The following is a 19893-nucleotide window of genomic DNA, read 5'->3' on the forward strand; positions in this document are numbered from 1 at the left end:
GTGGCTATCCTCAAACCATTTCTTTTGATTCCCTCTACCCAAATATACCTACTCTTTCGTCCCCAGTTCCTCTCTTTAGTTCCCAAGTCAGTTCCGCAGCTTCCCCAAGTGAAGACACAACTGCAAGTCGTAGGGAAAGAAGGAAATGGACACCTTCTGATGACCGGATTCTCATTAGCGGGTGGTTAAACACCAGCAAGGATGCTGTGAAAGGCAATGATCAGAAGGGCAGAACCTTCTGGAAAAGGGTTGCTGATTATTTTTCAGATAGTTCACTTTCTGATGGCAATGACAAGATAGGGCCAATTCAGTGTAAACAGAGATGGGCTAAGATTGGTGATACGATCGGGAAGTTTTGTGGAACGTATGCTGCTGCGGTGAGGGCTAAAACTAGTGGTCAGAATGAGGATGATATAATGAAGATAGCGTATGATATGTACTACAACATTTATCAGAAAAAATTCGTTCTTGAGCATTGTTGGTTAGAGTTACGCTATGACCAGAAATGGTGTGAGAGTGTTAATGGTAAAGCACCTGAAGTAAGCAACAAGAAAAGACTCTTTGATGATCCTGCACAATCTTCAGCTTCTCAGACCGACGGTAACATAGATGAGCCAACAAACACAAGGCCTACTGGTAGAGACGCTAGTAAGGCCAAACAGAGGAAGACTCATACAGAAGCGAAGGAAGAGAAGGCTTTGAAGGAGTACCAAAGCATGTGGGAAATAAAGAAGGAAGAATTGGTGCTGAAAGAGAGATTGTCAAAAATGCAAATTCTTGACAGTTTGCTGGCCAAAAGTGGACCTCTTACTCCGAAAGAAGAAGCTATGAAAGAGAAGCTGCTTGACTTAGTGGATGATTAGTTTTAGAACAAATCTGGTCGAGAAGTGTCCTGTATGCGTCTGTTGAGTCTGTTGAGGCTAGTTGAGTCTTGTTGAGTCTTGTTGAGTCTTGTTTGATTATAAGTTAAGTCTTGTTTGATTATAAGTTGATGTGTAAGCGAATGTCTAATTTCTTGTTTGTCTAATGCTTTTGTTAACCGAACAAGGAACACATGGGGCGATATATATATGGCTCTGCTTTCTCGGGAAGTAATGGTTCTCTGGTTGACGAAGAATCTAGCCATCGGCTATATGATAACATTTTTCTTACTCGGTATTGTATATGTCACATGCTTTTGTTTTTTGCTACTCGTTCAATAACCATCAGCTGTTCACATGTGAACATATCACATGATATTGTTTTTTTCCTACACAAGAATACAACAAGGATCACAAGATATATGAGAACAAATAACTAACACAAAAATACAACATATATAACTACAACAAAGTCTCACGGGAACTGTAAGAAAAGAATCACAAGATACACAATTTACTTCTATATATAGAACATCTCTTCTACTTATTCAAATCATTCACAAGTAACTTCTCAAAATTCTTACTATAGTCATTTAAATTTTTTTTTCAATGGGTTCTTCTTCTCATTCACATTTTAATTTTGCAAAGGATGATGATCCACTTTTTGAGTCCTATTTTGCAAATTTTTTTGATAACCATGATATTCATGGACAAGCTTTTGTGAAAAAGAAAAGAAACGGGAATTCATTGAAAAAAAATCGGGAAGAAGGCCGCAACCGTTTGTGGAATGATTATTTCAGTGAATCTCCGACATACCCTCCCCATATATTCCGACGACGTTTTAGAATGAACAAGCCATTACTCTTGCGTATTGTCGACCGTCTTACTGTAGAAGATCCTTATTTCCGACAAAGAAGAGATGCCACAGGAAGGCTTGGCCTTTCTCCGATCCAAAAATGTACTGCAACAATTAGGCTACTAGCATATGGTGGCGGGTGTGATACGGTGGACGAATATGTCCGACTTGGTGAAACAACTGCTCGAAAATGTTTGCAACATTTTGTCAGTGGAGTTGTCAATTTCTTTGGCGATGAATATCTAAGAAGACCCACACCAGAGGATCTTCAGAGATTACTATATGTTGCAGAAGAACGTGGATTTCCCGGGATGGTTGGAAGCATCGACTGTATGCATTGGGTTTGGAAGAATTGCCCAACAGCTTGGAAAGGCATGTATACACGAGGATCCGGCAAACCAACAATTGTTTTAGAGGCGGTCGCGTCATATAATCTCTGGATATGGCACGCTTTTTTGGGATCTCCAGGTACTTTTAACTATATTAATGTTCTTGATCGATCTCCCGTCTTTGATGATATACTTTATGGTCAAGCTCCACAAGTTACCTACTACGTTAACGGCAGAGAGTACAATTTGACTTACTATCTGACAGACGGTATTTATCCGAAATGGCCAACTTTGATTCAATCCATACCACTACCACAAAGTCCAAAAGCATCTTTATTTGCTGAACGCCAAGAAAGTGCCCGAAAAGATGTTGAGCGTGCTTTCGGTGTCCTACAAGCTAGATTCGCCGTAATAAAAAATCCATGTCTTTTATGGGATAAAGACAAAGTGGGATTCATTATGAGGGCGTGTATCATACTCTACAATATGATTGTTGAAAATGAACGAGATGGATACACTCAAGCTGACGTTTCTGATTTCCCACAAGGAGATGGTGTGGATCTTTCATATTCTATCAATATGGCTTCAAATATCAGCAATGTGATGAATGGTCAAACAATAATTCGTGATAGAGAAGTGCATCACCAATTGAAATATGATTTAGTTGAACATTTATGGACTAAATTTGGATATTAAATTTGTTTCATGTTTAATTAAATATGTTTCTATGTTTTATTTCATGTTGTGTGTTATGTTTTTGTTTTTTAATGTTTTGTGTTTTAATTTTAAATGTTGTATGTTATTTTATGTTTTTATTATTAAAATATGTTTCTATGATATATAAAATAATTTCGAATATTTAAGTTATTAATTATTATTTTACTATATTTATTACTAAGAAACACCTAAACTTGGTTCTACCAATAATCAACAAAATTTTCTTTTTCTCTTAACAAAGTTTCTTCTCCCCTTTTTATTATTAAAAATTGTCTTAAGAAACAACTAAGAAACACCCTTATTATTAAAAATTGTCTTAAATATACTTTCTATGCAAAAGAGACTATCAATGATACAAAAAAATGAGTTATCCTAGCTAAATGCATAAAGAGAAACAAAGTATAGACATATCAACCAGGCAATCATTTTTGTGACTTAAACTTAACCATCGTTTTACCGGAAAACTTAACCAATCACCATTATCTCTACCGTCATTGTTTCCATGTCTGACAAAACCACCACCATCACAAGTGATCAACACAACTCTCCTACTTTACTTATCTGGCCAACTTCTATTTTTTTTAATCATTTTATTATGTTTTAATTTCATTGTGTTGTTAATCTCATGGTTTAGAATTTGGATAGAAGGATGATATATCATCATGGGAGAACAAGAAAAAAAAGGTAAAAAAATGGTCATGATGAAAGAGAAATAATAAGGGTGAAAGAGTCAAAATGATGTGCCCGTATGTACAATATCAAATTGGTCAAAAAAATTATCTGGTCTTCCATGTATACAGAGTTTTAGACTATCCTCATTTTTAATAGTCTAAAACTCTGTATACATGGAAGACCAGATAATTTGTTTTACCAATTTGATATTGTACATACGGGCACATCATTTTGACTCTTTCACCCTTATTATTTCTCTTTCATCATGACCATTTTTTTACCTTTTTTTTCTTGTTCTCCCATGATGATATATCATCCTTCTATCCAAATTCTAAACCATGAGATTAACAACACAATGAAATTAAAACATAATAAAATGATTAAAAAAAATAGAAGTTGGCCAGATAAGTAAAGTAGGAGAGTTGTGTTGATCACTTGTGATGGTGGTGGTTTTGTCAGACATGGAAACAATGACGGTAGAGATAATGGTGATTGGTTAAGTTTTCCGGTAAAACGATGGTTAAGTTTAAGTCACAAAAATGATTGCCTGGTTGATATGTCTATACTTTGTTTCTCTTTATGCATTTAGCTAGGATAACTCATTTTTTTGTATCATTGATAGTCTCTTTTGCATAGAAAGTATATTTAAGAAGTTCTGCATAATTCTGGCATTACATTGTGCATTTTGGAGTATTTCAGGTATTTAGCAGATGTCCAGACAGTTGGAACCGAATGAAGCCTAAACGTGCATCCGAATCAAGCGCACAACAAAGAATGCAACGTCGGACTCGACCGTGCAACTTGGCGTCGGACTCGAGCGCACTCCCAAGAGAGATGTAATCTCACTCGACCATGCATCCACGTAGATGACGTCGGACTTGAGCGCACCTCGTGAGAGACGTCATGCGACTCGAGCACCACCTCAAGGATTCAAGCCACTCAACTCGAGCCACACCTCAGAAGGATACGTTAGACTCGAGCACCCCGGGATAAATGACATTCCACTCGACTGCCACGCATGGAGGAGATGACATCGGACTCGATCGACCACGCTAGACATCAGACTCGAGTGACCCAACTCGCACATCTTAGAAGATTCCTAAACCTCCTCTCTATCTTGTCGTTTTTTGTTTTAGGGTTTTTCACTTTTCCTATAAATACTCTCTTAAATCTTTACCCAAAAGATATTATTAGTACCCTAAGGTTTATGAGTAGCCGGCCACCATAATATTGTCTGAGTTTGTAATTAAGATTTCTCTTAATTTATTTGGTTTTTGCATTTGATTTCTTATACGAAGTTGTTTATCTCATTATTATCTATCTAATCATGCTTGATTTAATGTTTCTAGGTTTGTGTTCTTGGTGATCATGTTTTTTGGGTTTGAGTAGTGCTAGTGTTCTTGAGGATGTGATAGATTAGGTGGAGAATCTTAGTATATAGGGTGTTTAAGCTTAGATATGTGTGTTTCCCTTCTGGACTAGAGTTAGAAATGCTAGTTTCTCTCTGATCAATTGGACTAGGTCTTAGACACTGCATCATCTACCAAGTGTTTGATGAAATGTCTAAACCAGTTAGTGCTAGAGACTTACAATCACAGCCTAAGAGATTAGTTGTCTAGGATGTTTGTTGACATGAATGAACTCGTTTTTCATGCCTGTTCGACCATGTTTTTCTAGCGAGAGCTAAGTTTAGAAGTGTTTGAGTCTAAGTAGCTTCTGCCAAGATATTGGAATAGCTAAGTCGTGATGTTTATGGTCTAGGGATAGTTTGTTTTTGGCATGTTAAACACTCTGTAGACTATGAGACTCCGCCTATATCAATTATTCACATCCTTAAGACCTTTACCTTTGTGATTGTTATTTCATTCTTGAGACTGTTTCTGTTCTTGCTGTTTAGTTCATGCTTAGACTTGTTTCTGCTTTTACTTATTCATGTTTACTTCTTGTTAGACATAAATTCTTTTTTGAATTGGCTTGACTTGTGATTTTTTGATTGCATCTTGAGTGATTAGCATCATCCCAATTGGATTGATACCTATTGTACTGCAATTACATAATAGTACTCTAGGATAATTGATTATAAATTCCTAGTATCAATGGTTCCATTGGTGGTGGTGACGATGATAACGGTTGTGATAGTTACGGCGGAGAAATATCTGGTGTTATGAAATTAGACCAAACGGAGTACTGGGCTAGGAAAAAGATGAAGACGACAGAGATGCCGCAAATTTGTTAATGTAGGTTTTCATGCGGTTAATCCACCAAATAAAGAAATCGTCAGCGGCAACGAATGTCAAATTTTCTAGGTTCGAATTTACTCTTATCGATAACAGTTTAATTAACAACGTAACTAAAATGTTAGCAAATAAGTTGACTGTAGTAATTAAGTTATCAAGGAAACTAAGTATGATAATGTGTAAGTAACTGTAATAATTAAGTTACCAAGGTAAATAATATATAAGTTAGCTGATATCAATTGTGTAATAATACATTAAATATGAGTTTATCATATACTGTAATTTTAAATATTAGCAAATAAATTGATGTATCCGGTGATAATAGTCTTATCGACTACAAATAAACAATGTCAATTTTTACTGTTAGAATACTAGACGGTTATTTTTGGCATAAATTAACTGCCTAAGTGAGTGAACTAATTAATCATTTATCACTCCCTCATTCTCCATTTTTCTGGTCATTTATGTATTAATATTAACATCACCCTTTTTTATTCATAACTTTTTTTTCATTTCCAAACATTTTCATTTTAGAATCCTACGAAAGTGATTAAATCATTTACAAAATCCAAAGAAACAAGAGGCATACCATAACTAAAAATGATTTTATGCTAAAAAAAATTATGGTTTAAAAGAAATTGTGAATGTTGTATTCGCATAAAATCGAGCTTTGTATACTTTGAGTTTAAGATTTAATTATTTAATCCAAAATCGAAATACTATAATTTTGTATTATAGTCTTGAGAATTTTAGTTCAAAGAACGTGCACTCTAATGTGAGACTCTAATGTTGTGGTTGTTCTGATAATTTTTCTTGAGACTTGAAGCGCTCTGATCCATAGTCAGTGCTTTTTTTTGTTGGAAAATCAAAAGTAGGATTATCAATCCGTGCATTTACAAAAACCTAAAACAAATTCTTCATATCTTGAATCATGACATTAGAGTACACATTATTTGTTTTCATAACCTTCTCCGTATACTCATACTCAGTGATTTCGTTGGTCTCATAATCAACATGTGACCATCACTTAAACTCACACAAACTTCCCATCTCCCTCATCTTTTTCAACCATTATCCTAATCACACCAAACTCAAAATATCAAAATACAGGTAGGACACATTATTAATTTATTTATTTTGGCAATCGTAAGATACATTATAATAGGTGAGCAATTACAAATCTTAGGAGAGGATATGTCACGTTAGACATAATTAGGTATAGGTCAACATAGTTTTCAAATGACTAAAATGGAATTATTTTTTTATAAAGCTTAATAGTGACCATTTTTGCCAGACCAGCAACAATATCAACTACTACATGTTACTTATTCATCTTATTTCTAGAACAAAATTGTTTCAAAAATATCTAATTTTTAAGTTTTCAGTTTAATATTAATTACTTATAATTGATAAACTGTAAGCTTCAAGAAAATAATTAAATATTATTAGTTTAGAATGAAAAAAATGTAAATTACAAAAAACAAGGCAGTTATAATCAAGTTTTAAGATGTATGAAAAATCTAAAAATATGATCAGTTAGGAACATATGGAGTGCTTTTTTGCACAAGGTTGGTAAAATGATTCCAAATCGTTTACAATTCCACGTTATTCTATACATTTTAAAAGTCCTATCAAATCCACTGCTATTGAAAAGTTAACAATTCTTTTTTAAAAAAAACTTTTGATACTGATTAATTTTGGATGATATTCAATACATTTTTTTGTTGAAAATACGGATGAAAAAATCCCACTACTAGAGGTGTGATTTTGATGGATTTTTTATATAAAAATATCAGATAAAATGTTGGAGACAATGCATACTCCTTCATCATCGGTCATATCGTCTGTTCTTCAATCTGGAAACACAAACATGATTCAATAAAATTTGGATTGATTAGATTGTGAGAAACATAACCCACCATTTCCACCAGTAGAATGAACTTGGTCTCCTGAACATGAGATGAAAACGCTCTAAAACTTTTAAATATATATATATAGCATGCAGCTAGCTGTGCTTTGATAAGCATAAGCATGCATCTAGCCGTTTAGTTTTTTATGATTATGGTTTGCTCGTTCGAGATCAGGCATCATCTGTTGAGTTCACTAGACTCAAGATTGGCTGATCCGCTTTAAGCCGTAAGTGGATCAACTAATCTACAGCTGGAGTTGTGGCCACTTTTCTAAATCGCTTCTTGGTGGTGTGGATGCATGCTTTTTGGGATGATTTTTGGGATGAGGCATGAGAGAATTAAATCCTTAGTTTTTGTCAGTTATCTCTCTGGTTTGTTCTATACAAGTCACCTCAATTGACAACATATTACATTTCCCGGCTGTTAGTATTCCACTCATTATAATTTGATACAATACAGAAGTTAATTTAAAAATACATTTTTGAGATTATTAATCTCCAGTTAGTTAGAGATGGTGGTACTGTAAATTTATGTATCTAGAATTTAGATGGTACTTATTTAATTAGATGGTGATTAGAGTTTTAGGAATTTTCGGAGAAAAACATATATAGAAGAAAAAAACATTTAAAAAACAAAAAAAAAAAGACTTATGATGGTGCTACAAAAAAAACTTACTGTGATGAATCGATCTCCAAAAATATTGGAAAAAAAAGAAACCAATGAATGAAACAATTTCTATTAATAGAAACCATACAAAGATTGTAGAGCCTCTAAGTTATGTCATTCTTCGACCCAATTCTTTTATACAACAGTTGAAGTATTGGGGGAAAACAGATTGAATATCTCACAACTCAATGAAGAAAGAATAAGAATCCAATTCCAAGTTGAAGAAAGGCATACAAATGTTACCTCGCAATCCAATCCATCAGTATATGACATTATGTGCTTTCAATTCTATAGTCATGAGAGTGATTTTGTTTGTTTGAAAGGGTTGGATCTGTTTCACACTTGCGTGCTCCTAAGAAGACATCGCCATTTTTTGTGACTGAGGGACTTTTTCTAGAAGCATTTGAAAGCCCATGTTGTTTCCTGACATTCCAAACATGTATCTGCATATTTGCATTGGAATAGAGATTAGAGACAAGCGTAAGTTTCAGAAGCAGGTACCTAAAATCCAACAGTGGTTTCTAACTATCAAGTGAAATAGTGTCTCTGGAGTATTAAAAATGCAAGCCAATGGCCAATGGTAAGTCCTTAATGCACAAGGCACCATCACACTAGGGATTGAGTCCCGCTCTCTATGATTGTAGAGATTAAGCTAACGGCCGGCCTGTTGTGGCCCAATGATTGACAAAAAAAAAATGCAAGCAAGCAACCATTTGATTTATTAACCACCTCCTCTTTGTAATACAATCTTCCAAAGTTTGTTACAAGTTACTTACTTGCTTCGACGCGCCTTTATTTACCAGGAAACAAAAGATGTGATCCACTACATAGCAATAAGAATTTAAAGAACAAGTTAGAGAGTGAATGATAACAGGATTTTCACTCAGGGTATCAATTCCCTATGCAGTTGTAGTATAAAGGGTTATCAATCCAAATAGTTGTTATGCTAGCAGAAAAGATGCGATCAGAACTATGCAAGTCAAGCCAAGCAATAAATGGGTTTGATCTAACAATTCTAAAATAAATAAAAGAAAATAAATAAACAAGAACCACACGACCTAAGCACTCGATGCAAGCGTTCGAGCACAGGATCGGGTGGGATGATCGAGTAAACAAGATAAGCAAGGACAGCTCGAAGGTATACTTGAAGCAGGTGATTGTGTACCTGTTCTGGTAAGGGATCGAGTGATGAATAAAAATGCAAACAATCTAAATACGAAAGCTAAGGATGGGGTAATCGACTCCTAAGTGTTCCTCTCCAATACGGATGTCCTACATGTCTCAAGCAAATATTGCCTAGACAATGAATCTCTAAAATCATGTTAAAACACTCTCGTGATAGAAACAATCAACCTTAATCACTTTCCTACCCAACTCTCGTTGGAGAAACATGACCAAGCAGGCAATACAAACCGATCCATTATTGTCAATAAACCCCTTACTCATCTAATCTCTTAGGCTAAGTAAGTAAATCTCTAGCATTGATTGATTCAAGCATTTCATCTACACCTCTCGGTGGTGAAACACCTTAGATCTAATCTCAACCTCTCGGTCTGTTGATAGCATTAAGAACACCAATCTAGAAGGGAATTTATAAAACATAAACAATCAAGCTAAGACATCCTAACCGATCAAGAACACAAAATCGTCTATCCCATCCCTAGAAACTTTACTACACTACTCAGATCTCATAGAAAGAAACAAAAAAACATAGATAAACGAAAATAGCATTATATTAAAAATAGAGTAGAGTAGAAGAGTATATAATCGAAAATGCAAAAGAAATGAAATTAAATCCTAACAAAGTGTAGAAAGAGTTTTGAGTCGCTCAGTTTCTCTCCCAGAAGCTCTCGCTCTCTGTTCTGAGGGTCTGCGGCGTGCTAGGGCGAGTGGAAGAAGAGGGGGGTTAATATATGGAAACCCATTAACCCTAGATTCCCAGTCCTGCCCGAGGGTCTGCTCGATGGGGTGCCAGAGGATGTGCTTGGGTTGCTCTTCGGGTAGGCTCTCAGATTGTTCTTTCTGTTCTTAGATCCTCCTCGATTGGGTTGGTGTTCGGGCTGTTCTTCCTGTTCCATAGCTCCTTCGGGTACATGCTCGGGTTCGACCTTGTTTCTCCCCATTTTCGGCTCTTAAGCACCTGTTTTCATCCAAAATATGCAAATGCAAGAATGCAACACCCTAAATGGCCTAAATGTGGATTTCTACAGTAAATGACCTAAGAATGCTAAGGTTAGGGTGAAACCAATGCAAGATATGGAGAAAAAGGATGCTAAAAACATGTAAATTAGAGAGTTATCAGACCCCCAAACTTAAATATTGCTAGTCCTCTAGCAAGAACGTAGGAGGGTGGGGTTCTAAAATGGGACTCATAACCTTTGGAGCTAAGCGAAGGATTCAAGCTATAGTCCTTAAAGATAGTTTAATGGTGCTAAGATCAATCAACATACTTACAAATATTTTTCTATGCTTATCACCATGCATGCATCGATTTAGTTCAACCTCCATCTAATAGCAAGACTTGCAATTCCAAAGAACATCTCTTTCACATTCATTAAAGCATTTGGTGAATTCTTGCAAATGGAAGGTGAATCAAACTCAATCGGTTTCAAGGGTAAGGTTTTTAGTAGGATGGTTTTTAAACAATTTCTTTGGGTGGCTTACTCTCAAAAGAAGGAATGTTAGACAGTTGTGAAAACTATCTAAGATTGAGAACAATTAGGGCATACAAAGCTTAACTCTTGATAATCTACCCCATTTCTCATTAAACTTTTTCTTTTTATCAAACTCCCTAGAATAAAACTACCCACATCCATGATTTTAACTATTTTTTTTTTTTAATAATCCCTAAGGTCTAAACTTTAAACATTTAGCTCTCTCTCTTTTTTTTTTCTTTCTTTGCTAGACTCCTAACAATATTCCTAGATTTGTTTTTTTTTTCTTTTTTTTTAGGAGACTATAGCAAGATCTTTTTCCCTTTTTTTTTACTTAGAGACTTAGAGCTAATTAAATCGGACCTTAAGGACTTCCTTTTTAATTTCTCTTTTATTCCTCAACCCAACCCCAAATAATCATGTTAACCACCTATCTTTCAAAATCGATCCTAATAGCTAAATCAATAGCCAGTTCTTTGTCGTTCTCAATACTCTCAAGGTTTCACAACCTATAGCACAATGAAAAGGTCTCACTCAACGATTCAATAATAGGTTTGAAAGAAAGGTTGGGTTCAAGGGTAGGGAAAGACGAATCGGTTTAAACGAAAAGATTGGTAAAAATGGTGTGTTAACCCGATTTTAGAGTTACCATGAGCAAGTATTCAAATTCCATAAGCAGGACAATTTAAGTTCAGGTTAAGTCCAATAATATAGAGATGGTTCAATGTCCAAGCAAGTGGAGGAAGCTTTCAAAAGACACAAGGTTTAAAAAAAAGATTTTTCATTTTTTTCCAAAGATTGATCTAGCAACAATGAACTGTGATTAAGGGCTATAGCTTCAATCCTAAGGTTTGGCTTTAAACAAGGTAGTTTTAATCATTGTCCCCTAAAATGCATATGCAACAATCCTATATGAAGCAATCTAGACTCAATCCTCATATGAAATGCAACTACATGAACACTTCTTTTTTTTGTTTTTTTTTTTTCAAATTTTTCAAATTTTTAGGTTTTTTTATGCAAATAGATGCAGACTAAAATGAATAAAACTAATATGAAAAAATTTGAAATAAGAAAATAAAACACAATGTTATATACATTCTAGGACCCTCCCCCAAACTTAAATTACACAGTCCCTGTGTAAATAAAAGTCTGAAAAAGGTTCAAAGAATCACACAAAATGAAATAAAACTAAATGCAATGTTATTTACAAAGGTGGATAAATGTGGTACCTCATGGGTTGGTGAAGAAGGAGGTTATAACAGCCTCCATACTTGCCAACGTGTAGCCAGGGTCGTCACCGGCTTCAGCAGGCGCCGGGATTCGCTCATCAGAGAGCTCGGTTATGCGTACGGACGACCTGCTCGGACCAGCATCCGAGGGGTTGATCGGGTAAGGCGTATGTAGGTCATCGGGTACACTGAGGAGAGAAAAGACTGAAAAAGAAGAAATGAAAGTTATATTTACACTACTACCATTGGGACTTCCTCCCAAGAGAGCTTGTTTATAGTCACTAAGCTTGACTGTTGATTCTCATCAGACTGGTGCGGTATCTGTGAGATACAGAGATGTCCCCACCTTTGTGCCATGTATTTCTTCAATCTTTGCCCATTAACGGTAAACTCGGTCACATCTTTCCCGAGTAAAGTCACTGCTCCATAAGGCATAACCTCCTTAATTTCGAAGGGTCCTGACCATCTCGACTTGAGCTTCCCGGGGAACAGCCGAAGCTTCGAGTTGAACATAAGGACTTTGTCTCCAGCTTTTAAATCCTTATGTTGGATCTTTTTATCATGAAAGGCTTTGGTTCTCTCCTTGTAGATCTTTGAATTATCATAAGCCTCTAACCGAATTTCATCGAGTTCGTGAAGATCCATTACTCTTTTTTCTTGAGCGGTCTTTATGTCCAAATTCAGGAGCTTGGTTGCCCAGATCGCTTTATATTCTATCTCAACTGGTAGGTGACAGTTTCATCCATAAAGAAGCTGGAAGGGAGTTCGCCCAATCGGTGTTTTGTAGGCTGTCCTATAGGCCCATAATGCATCATCTAGCTTGAATGACCAATCTTTTTTTGTGTTTCCCACGATCCTGGCCAATATCGCTTTGATCTGTTTGTTACTCACCTCCACTTGCCCCTGGTTTGCGGGTGGTAAGTTGTTGCGACCTTATGCTTGAATCTGTGCTTTTTTAACAAGCCGTCAAAAACTCTGTTAATGAAGTGGGTTCCTCCATCGATGATTACTACTCTTGGATTTCCAAATCTTGGGAAAATGATGTTTTTGAACATCTTCAAGACAACCTTGTGGTCATTTGTCGGGCTGGCGATTGCTTCGACCCATTTTGAGACATAGTCAACTGCTACCAGGATGTACACATTTACATTCGAGGGGGGGGGCTTAAAAGGTCCCATGAAATCAATTCCCCAAACATAGAAAACTTCGACTTCTTAAATCGGCTGTTGAGGCATCTCATTCCTCCTACCGATGTTACCCATTTTCTGGCATGGATCACACTTGCTTATGAATTTCTGTGCGTCTTTGAACATGGTTGGCCACCAGAGACCAGCTTGAAGTATCTTTAGGACGGTTTTGAAACTAGCAAAGTGACCTCCATAGTCGGACCCATGACAGTGCTATAGTACTCCTTGGACTTCTTCCTCTGCTATACATCGTCTCAACAGGCCATATGTCCCTTTTTGTACAAGTAAGGCTCATCCCAATAATAGCTGTTGATGTCCCTGAAGAATTTCTTCTTTTTGTGAGCATCGTAGTCCTTAGAAATTTTTCCACAAACCATGTAATTCACGAAGTCAAAGTACCAAGGTAGCTTAGCTGACTCGATTGCCATGAACTCGATCAACCCTGTTGACTCGGGGATTGAGTAAGCTATCGTGTGCCCAATCGTGTGGCTCATTTCTTCCAAGAAGTTTATGTGCATTAGCCTCTCTTCAGGCATCGAGTCATCTATTGGAAGTGGATCCTCAATTCTCATTCTAGAAAAATGGTCTGCCACTCTGTTCTCGATTCCCTTCTTATCTAGAATTTCTATGTCGAATTCTTGCAGAAGAATTGTCCATCTAAGGAGCCTAGGTTTGGTGTGCTTTTTTGAGTAAATGTACCTTAGGGCGGCATTATCCGTGTAAACAACCACTTTCAATCCAACCAAGTAACTCCGGAATTTCTCAAACGCAAAAACTACAGCAAGGAGTTCCTTTTCAGTTGTTGCATACCTTGTCTGGGCATCGTCCATGGTTCTGCTGGCATAGTAGATCAAATGGAGCTTTTTATCTATCCTTTGGCCAAGTACTGCCCCTACTGCGTAATCTGATGCGTCACACATTATCTCGAAAGGATAATCCCGATTAGGAACTATGGGTGCACTTACCAAAGCTTCATTTATCTTGTTGAAGGCATCTAAACAATCCTTGTCGACCATAAATTCTGCTTCCTTGCAGAGGAGTCGCGTTAACGGTCGGGCGATCTTAGAGAAATCTTTAATAAATCACCTATAGAAACCCGCGTGACCTAGGAAACTTCTGACGTCTTTCACCGATTTAGGAGGTTGCAGTTGAACCATCACTTCTATCTTAGCCTTGTCAACTTCTATCCTCTTTTCTGAGATCTTGTGGCCTAGTACTATTCCTTCCTAAACCATAAAGTGGCACTTTTCCCAATTCAGCACTAGATTGGTTTCTTCGCACCTTTTAAGCACCTTACAGAGGTTTGACAGACAGGATGAGAAGGAAGCTCCATATACTGAGAAGTCGTCCATGAAGACCTCTACCATCTCTTCAATTAAATCCGAGAAGATGGACTTCATACATCTTTGGAAGGTTGCGGGAGCGTTGCACAAACTGAAGGGCATCCTTCTATAGGCAAATGTACCATAAGGGCAGGTGAACGTCGTTTTCTCCTGATCAGCGGGGTGTATAGGGATTTGGAAAAATCCACTATACGCATCAAGGAAACAGTAGTAGGGGTGGTTAGCGAGCATTTCCAGCATCTGGTCTATGAAGGGCAGAGGAAAGTGGTCTTCCTTAGAGGCAGCATTAAGCTTTCTATAGTCAATACACATCCGATGACATGTTATAGTCATTGTGGGAATTAGATCATCTTTCTCATTTTTGACGACGGTGATTCCTCCTTTCTTCAGAACGCAGTGCACCGGGGACACCCAAGTGCTGTCAAAGATGGGGTAGATAACTCCAGCATCGAGCAACTTCAGAATTTCCTTTTTCACCACCTCTTTCAGGTTTGGGTTTAGCCGGCGCTGAGGTTCCACACTAGAGTATGATTCATCCTCTAGGTTTATCCGGTGGGTGCAGAGATCAGGAGATATGCCTTTGATGTCGTCTAGTGTGTAGCCTATTGCCCCTCTATACTTTCTCAACTGAGTGCAGAGAAATTGCAGCTCTTTTCAGGCAAGCTAGAATTAACGATAACCGGATAAATTGAGTTAGGTGCCAAGAAAGCATACCTTAGCCCAGACGGGAGAGGTTTGAGTTCTACTTTGGGTGCCTTTGACTCAGACCAGTCATCGGAGGCTTGTAGGCGGGATTCAGGGTGATGCGCGATCGCCTTGCTCGGTGTGTTTATCGTGGTAATGATCGGGCTGGTGACCAAGTGGTATGGTGTTGAGCAGCTGCACGACATGACGTAGGAGGTAACTACCGAGTTGCTCAAGCTTTGATTGTCTATCATCATCTTCTCCTCTTCAGCCTCTCCAGAATCTTGACTTAACTCCAGTTCGATGACTTCCCGATAGGTGTCGAGCAGTTCCTTATAGAGCTTCATTTCTTGGTGTATGAATCCCTCCTCGCTATCTTTTGTTAGTGCTGTTTGTATACAATCCCCGATTGTTACTTCCTTAAATGTCTCCTCACGCAGTTTTTGTAGTTCCTCTATCCAAAAAGTTTGCCCTGCGATTGTGGGCTTTTTCATAGTTTCCCGAATATCAAACTGCATAGTGAGGCTTCCCCAAGCTTCAGATCGATCTTCCCGTTCCTCACATCTATCATTGCTCCTGCGGTGGCTAAAAATGGTTGACCTAATATAAGCGCATCCCTTGACTCTACATCCATCTCCAAAAACACAAAATCGGTTGGTACGTCTACGTATCCTATCTTGACCGGCAGGTCTTCCAACACTCCACTTAGCAACCTTGTAGTTCGGTCTGCTAGAACTAGTTGTATGTCGGTAGGTTTGAATTTCTCAAACCTAAGGCATTTGGCTACGGTTAGAGGCATTAAGCTAACTGATGCCCCCAAATCGCAGAGACATCTTCCAAACTTCAAAGGGCCAATCGAGCAAGGTAATGTGAATGACCCCGGATTGCTCAGTTTCTTAGGTGCAGCAGTCCTTTGGATTATAACACTGCACTCGTGATTGAGTATTACCATTCCTTGGACTTGATTAATCTGTTCCATCACCGCATCCTTCAGGAATTTCTGGTAGGGAGGTATTAGGGTGAAAGCGTCCATTAGAGGCATTCAGAGCTCGAGTTCCAGCATCTGTTTTTCGAACAATGCCTTGTACTTCTCAAGAAGTTCCTTGCGAAACCGTCTAAGAAATGGCAAGGGTGTCTTGTAAGGTGGAGGGATGAATCGTCTCTCTTTCTGTTTCTCTCCTCCTAACTTGTCTGTAGGTGGTGGGATTACAGGAACGTCAACCCGATCATCAGCCCGGGTGGGGTGATCGGGTAAAGGGTCGGGTTGCTTTGTAGGATGGTTTTGTGGGTTTGTAGGAGTGGGCGGCTCACGGAGATCCTCCACATCTAAGTCATTGCTGTCCACAGGAATGGTAGGTGGTGCCTCCCGAGGTGGTAAGTTGCGTCCACTCCGTAGTGCTATTGCGAGTGCAAACTCCTGACTCTTTGAAGGTGAAGCCGATTTATCTGTGAGCAGCTGAATTCGAGAGCTCAAAGCATCAAATCTGTTGTGGAATTGCTAAGAATTGGTCAATAACCATCTCGCGAGTTCATCGAGTTGTGTATTGATTTGCACTGCCTCGGTTTTTTGTGTGGACAAGACTTGGTGCATCATCGAGATCAGATCGAGGGATGAGGAAATGTATTGAATGGTTGGGTTGAGATAATGATTATTGGTGATGTAGGCATTGTGCCCTACTATGTGACCTCCGTGGTTGTTAATGTAGTTCACGTCTGCTAACCAAGTACTCTCCCCATCTTGATGCAGAAACTGCTCCTCATCTGAGGTGGCATGGACATGCTGCTGCTGGTTCAGGAGTTTATCCAACTTGTCATTTAGGGCCTTCATGTCCCTCTTGTACTTGGCATCTTCCTCTCCAGTGGATCGCACAGTGCGATCGTACTCCTCATTGTAATGCCCATCAGATTGAGCCAAGTTCTCCACTAGATCCCAACCTTCGTCGATATCCTTGTTGAGGAAGTTTCCATTGCTTGCGGTGTCCAGCAACATCTGTATCCTTGTGACCACTCCTCGGTATAGTATACTTAGCAATGAAGCATTGCTGAAACCATGACGAGGGCATTTGGTAGTGTATCCCTTGAAACGTTCCCAAGCTTCGCTGAACGTCTCATTGTTCTTCTGAACAAAGCTGGAAATGTCATTTCTCAGCCTTGCGGTTCTTGAGTTGGAGAAGAATTTGGCTAGAAACGCCTTCTTGCATGCTTCCCAGGTGGTGATGGACTCCTTGGGGAGTGATTTCTCCCAGATGTGTGCTTTGTCTCCCAATGAGAATGGGAAAAGCCGGAGCTTGAATCCATCTTTACTAACTCCATTTATCTTGGTTAGGCTACAGAGCCTATCAAACTCATCTAGATGATCCAACGGGTCCTCCATTGGCAATCCATGAAACTTGTTGCTCTGTATCATCTGGATGAGACTAGTCTTGATCTCAAAGTTGTTGTTCTGGACAGCAGGTGGCACAATGCCATGTCTTTGAGTGTGAGTAGATGGAGCATCTCCTGCTCCTAGGTGGGTCCTCTCTTGAGGAGCTGGTGGACCATTTTGATTATTCATCGCCTCCTCAATTTTTGTTGGTTGTGGTTGCTGGACTTGTTGTTGACGTAGTAGCCTAGGTCTNCTTGTGACCACTCCTCGGTATAGTATACTTAGCAATGAAGCATTGCTGAAACCATGACGAGGGCATTTGGTAGTGTATCCCTTGAAACGTTCCCAAGCTTCGCTGAACGTCTCATTGTTCTTCTGAACAAAGCTGGAAATGTCATTTCTCAGCCTTGCGGTTCTTGAGTTGGAGAAGAATTTGGCTAGAAACGCCTTCTTGCATGCTTCCCAGGTGGTGATGGACTCCTTGGGGAGTGATTTCTCCCAGATGTGTGCTTTGTCTCCCAATGAGAATGGGAAAAGCCGGAGCTTGAATCCATCTTTACTAACTCCATTTATCTTGGTTAGGCTACAGAGCCTATCAAACTCATCTAGATGATCCAACGGGTCCTCCATTGGCAATCCATGAAACTTGTTGCTCTGTATCATCTGGATGAGACTAGTCTTGATCTCAAAGTTGTTGTTCTGGACAGCAGGTGGCACAATGCCATGTCTTTGAGTGTGAGTAGATGGAGCATCTCCTGCTCCTAGGTGGGTCCTCTCTTGAGGAGCTGGTGGACCATTTTGATTATTCATCGCCTCCTCAATTTTTGTTGGTTGTGGTTGCTGGACTTGTTGTTGACGTAGTAGCCTAGGTCTGTCGATGTTGTCGATAAAAGGACTAAAGTGCTGGCTACCTTTGGATCGTGTTTGCATGCACAAACAGTTGACCGAGTGAGTACATGAGGGTCAACTTGATCCAGGTGATCGAGTGACGGGTCGGGTGGGTACTCGGGTTGTACCTGAAATGCAAGACAAGCAAACACAAATGTAAACAAGTCAGTACCAAACCAAAATGGTAGATAGAACTTGATCTAGCAAGTGCTGAAATTCTAAATGTAGCAAATTAAATTCAACCAAATGGCAACGGCGCCAAATTGATAACAGGATTTTCACTCAGGGTATCAATTCCCTATGCAGTTGTAGTACAAAGGGTTATCAATCCAAATGGTTGTTATGCTAGCAGATAAGATGCGATCAGAACTATTCAAGTCAAGCCAAGCAATAAATGGGTTTGATCTAACAATCCTAAAATAAATAAAAGAAGAGAAATAAACAAGAACCACACCACCTAAGCACTCGATGCAAGCATTCGAGCACAGTATCGGTTGGGGTGATCGAGTAAACAAGATAAGCAAGAACAGCTCGAATGTACACTCGAAGCAGGTGATCGTGTACCTGTTCTAGTAAGGGATCGAGTGATGAATAAAAATGCAAACAATCTAAATACGAAAGCTCCCAAGGATGGGGTAATCGACTCCTAAGTGTTCCTGACCAATACGGATGTCCTACATGCCTCAAGCAAATATTCCCTAGTGAGTACATGAGGGTCAACTTGATCCAGGTGATCGAGTGACGGGTCGGGTGGGTACTCGGGTTGTACCTGAAATGCAAGACAAGCAAACACAAATGTAAACAAGTCAGTACCAAACCAAAATGGTAGATAGAACTTGATCTAGCAAGTGCTGAAATTCTAAATGTAGCAAATTAAATTCAACCAAATGGCAACGGCGCCAAATTGATAACAGGATTTTCACTCAGGGTATCAATTCCCTATGCAGTTGTAGTACAAAGGGTTATCAATCCAAATGGTTGTTATGCTAGCAGATAAGATGCGATCAGAACTATTCAAGTCAAGCCAAGCAATAAATGGGTTTGATCTAACAATCCTAAAATAAATAAAAGAAGAGAAATAAACAAGAACCACACCACCTAAGCACTCGATGCAAGCATTCGAGCACAGTATCGGTTGGGGTGATCGAGTAAACAAGATAAGCAAGAACAGCTCGAATGTACACTCGAAGCAGGTGATCGTGTACCTGTTCTAGTAAGGGATCGAGTGATGAATAAAAATGCAAACAATCTAAATACGAAAGCTCCCAAGGATGGGGTAATCGACTCCTAAGTGTT

At 38.7% G+C, this 19893-nt stretch overlaps 2 protein-coding genes across 2 annotated transcripts in view; one reads left to right on the forward strand and one right to left on the reverse strand.

The window, feature by feature from the left end:
• Window positions 1-2765, forward strand: part of LOC104763308 — a 4490-nt gene extending 1725 nt beyond the window's left edge. The window contains exon 2 of the mRNA XM_010486696.2: window positions 1753-2765. Coding sequence (XP_010484998.2) covers window positions 2028-2741 — 714 coding nt within the window. The 5' untranslated portion in view covers window positions 1753-2027 and the 3' untranslated portion in view covers window positions 2742-2765. The remainder of the gene's footprint in view (window positions 1-1752) is intronic.
• LOC104763309 lies at window positions 15835-16377 on the reverse strand. Its single transcript, XM_010486697.1, has one exon. It carries the CDS (start codon window positions 16375-16377, stop codon window positions 15835-15837), a length of 543 nt encoding a protein of 180 aa, XP_010484999.1.

The sequence above is a fragment of the Camelina sativa genome, chromosome 18 (genome assembly GCF_000633955.1).
Source record: "Camelina sativa cultivar DH55 chromosome 18, Cs, whole genome shotgun sequence".
NCBI lineage: Eukaryota > Viridiplantae > Streptophyta > Magnoliopsida > Brassicales > Brassicaceae > Camelina > Camelina sativa.

Excerpts from the sequence above, each read along its gene's own strand:
- LOC104763309 (XM_010486697.1), bottom strand. The coding sequence starts at position 16,377 with ATGGACGCTTTCACCCTAATACCTCCCTACCAGAAATTCCTGAAGGAT.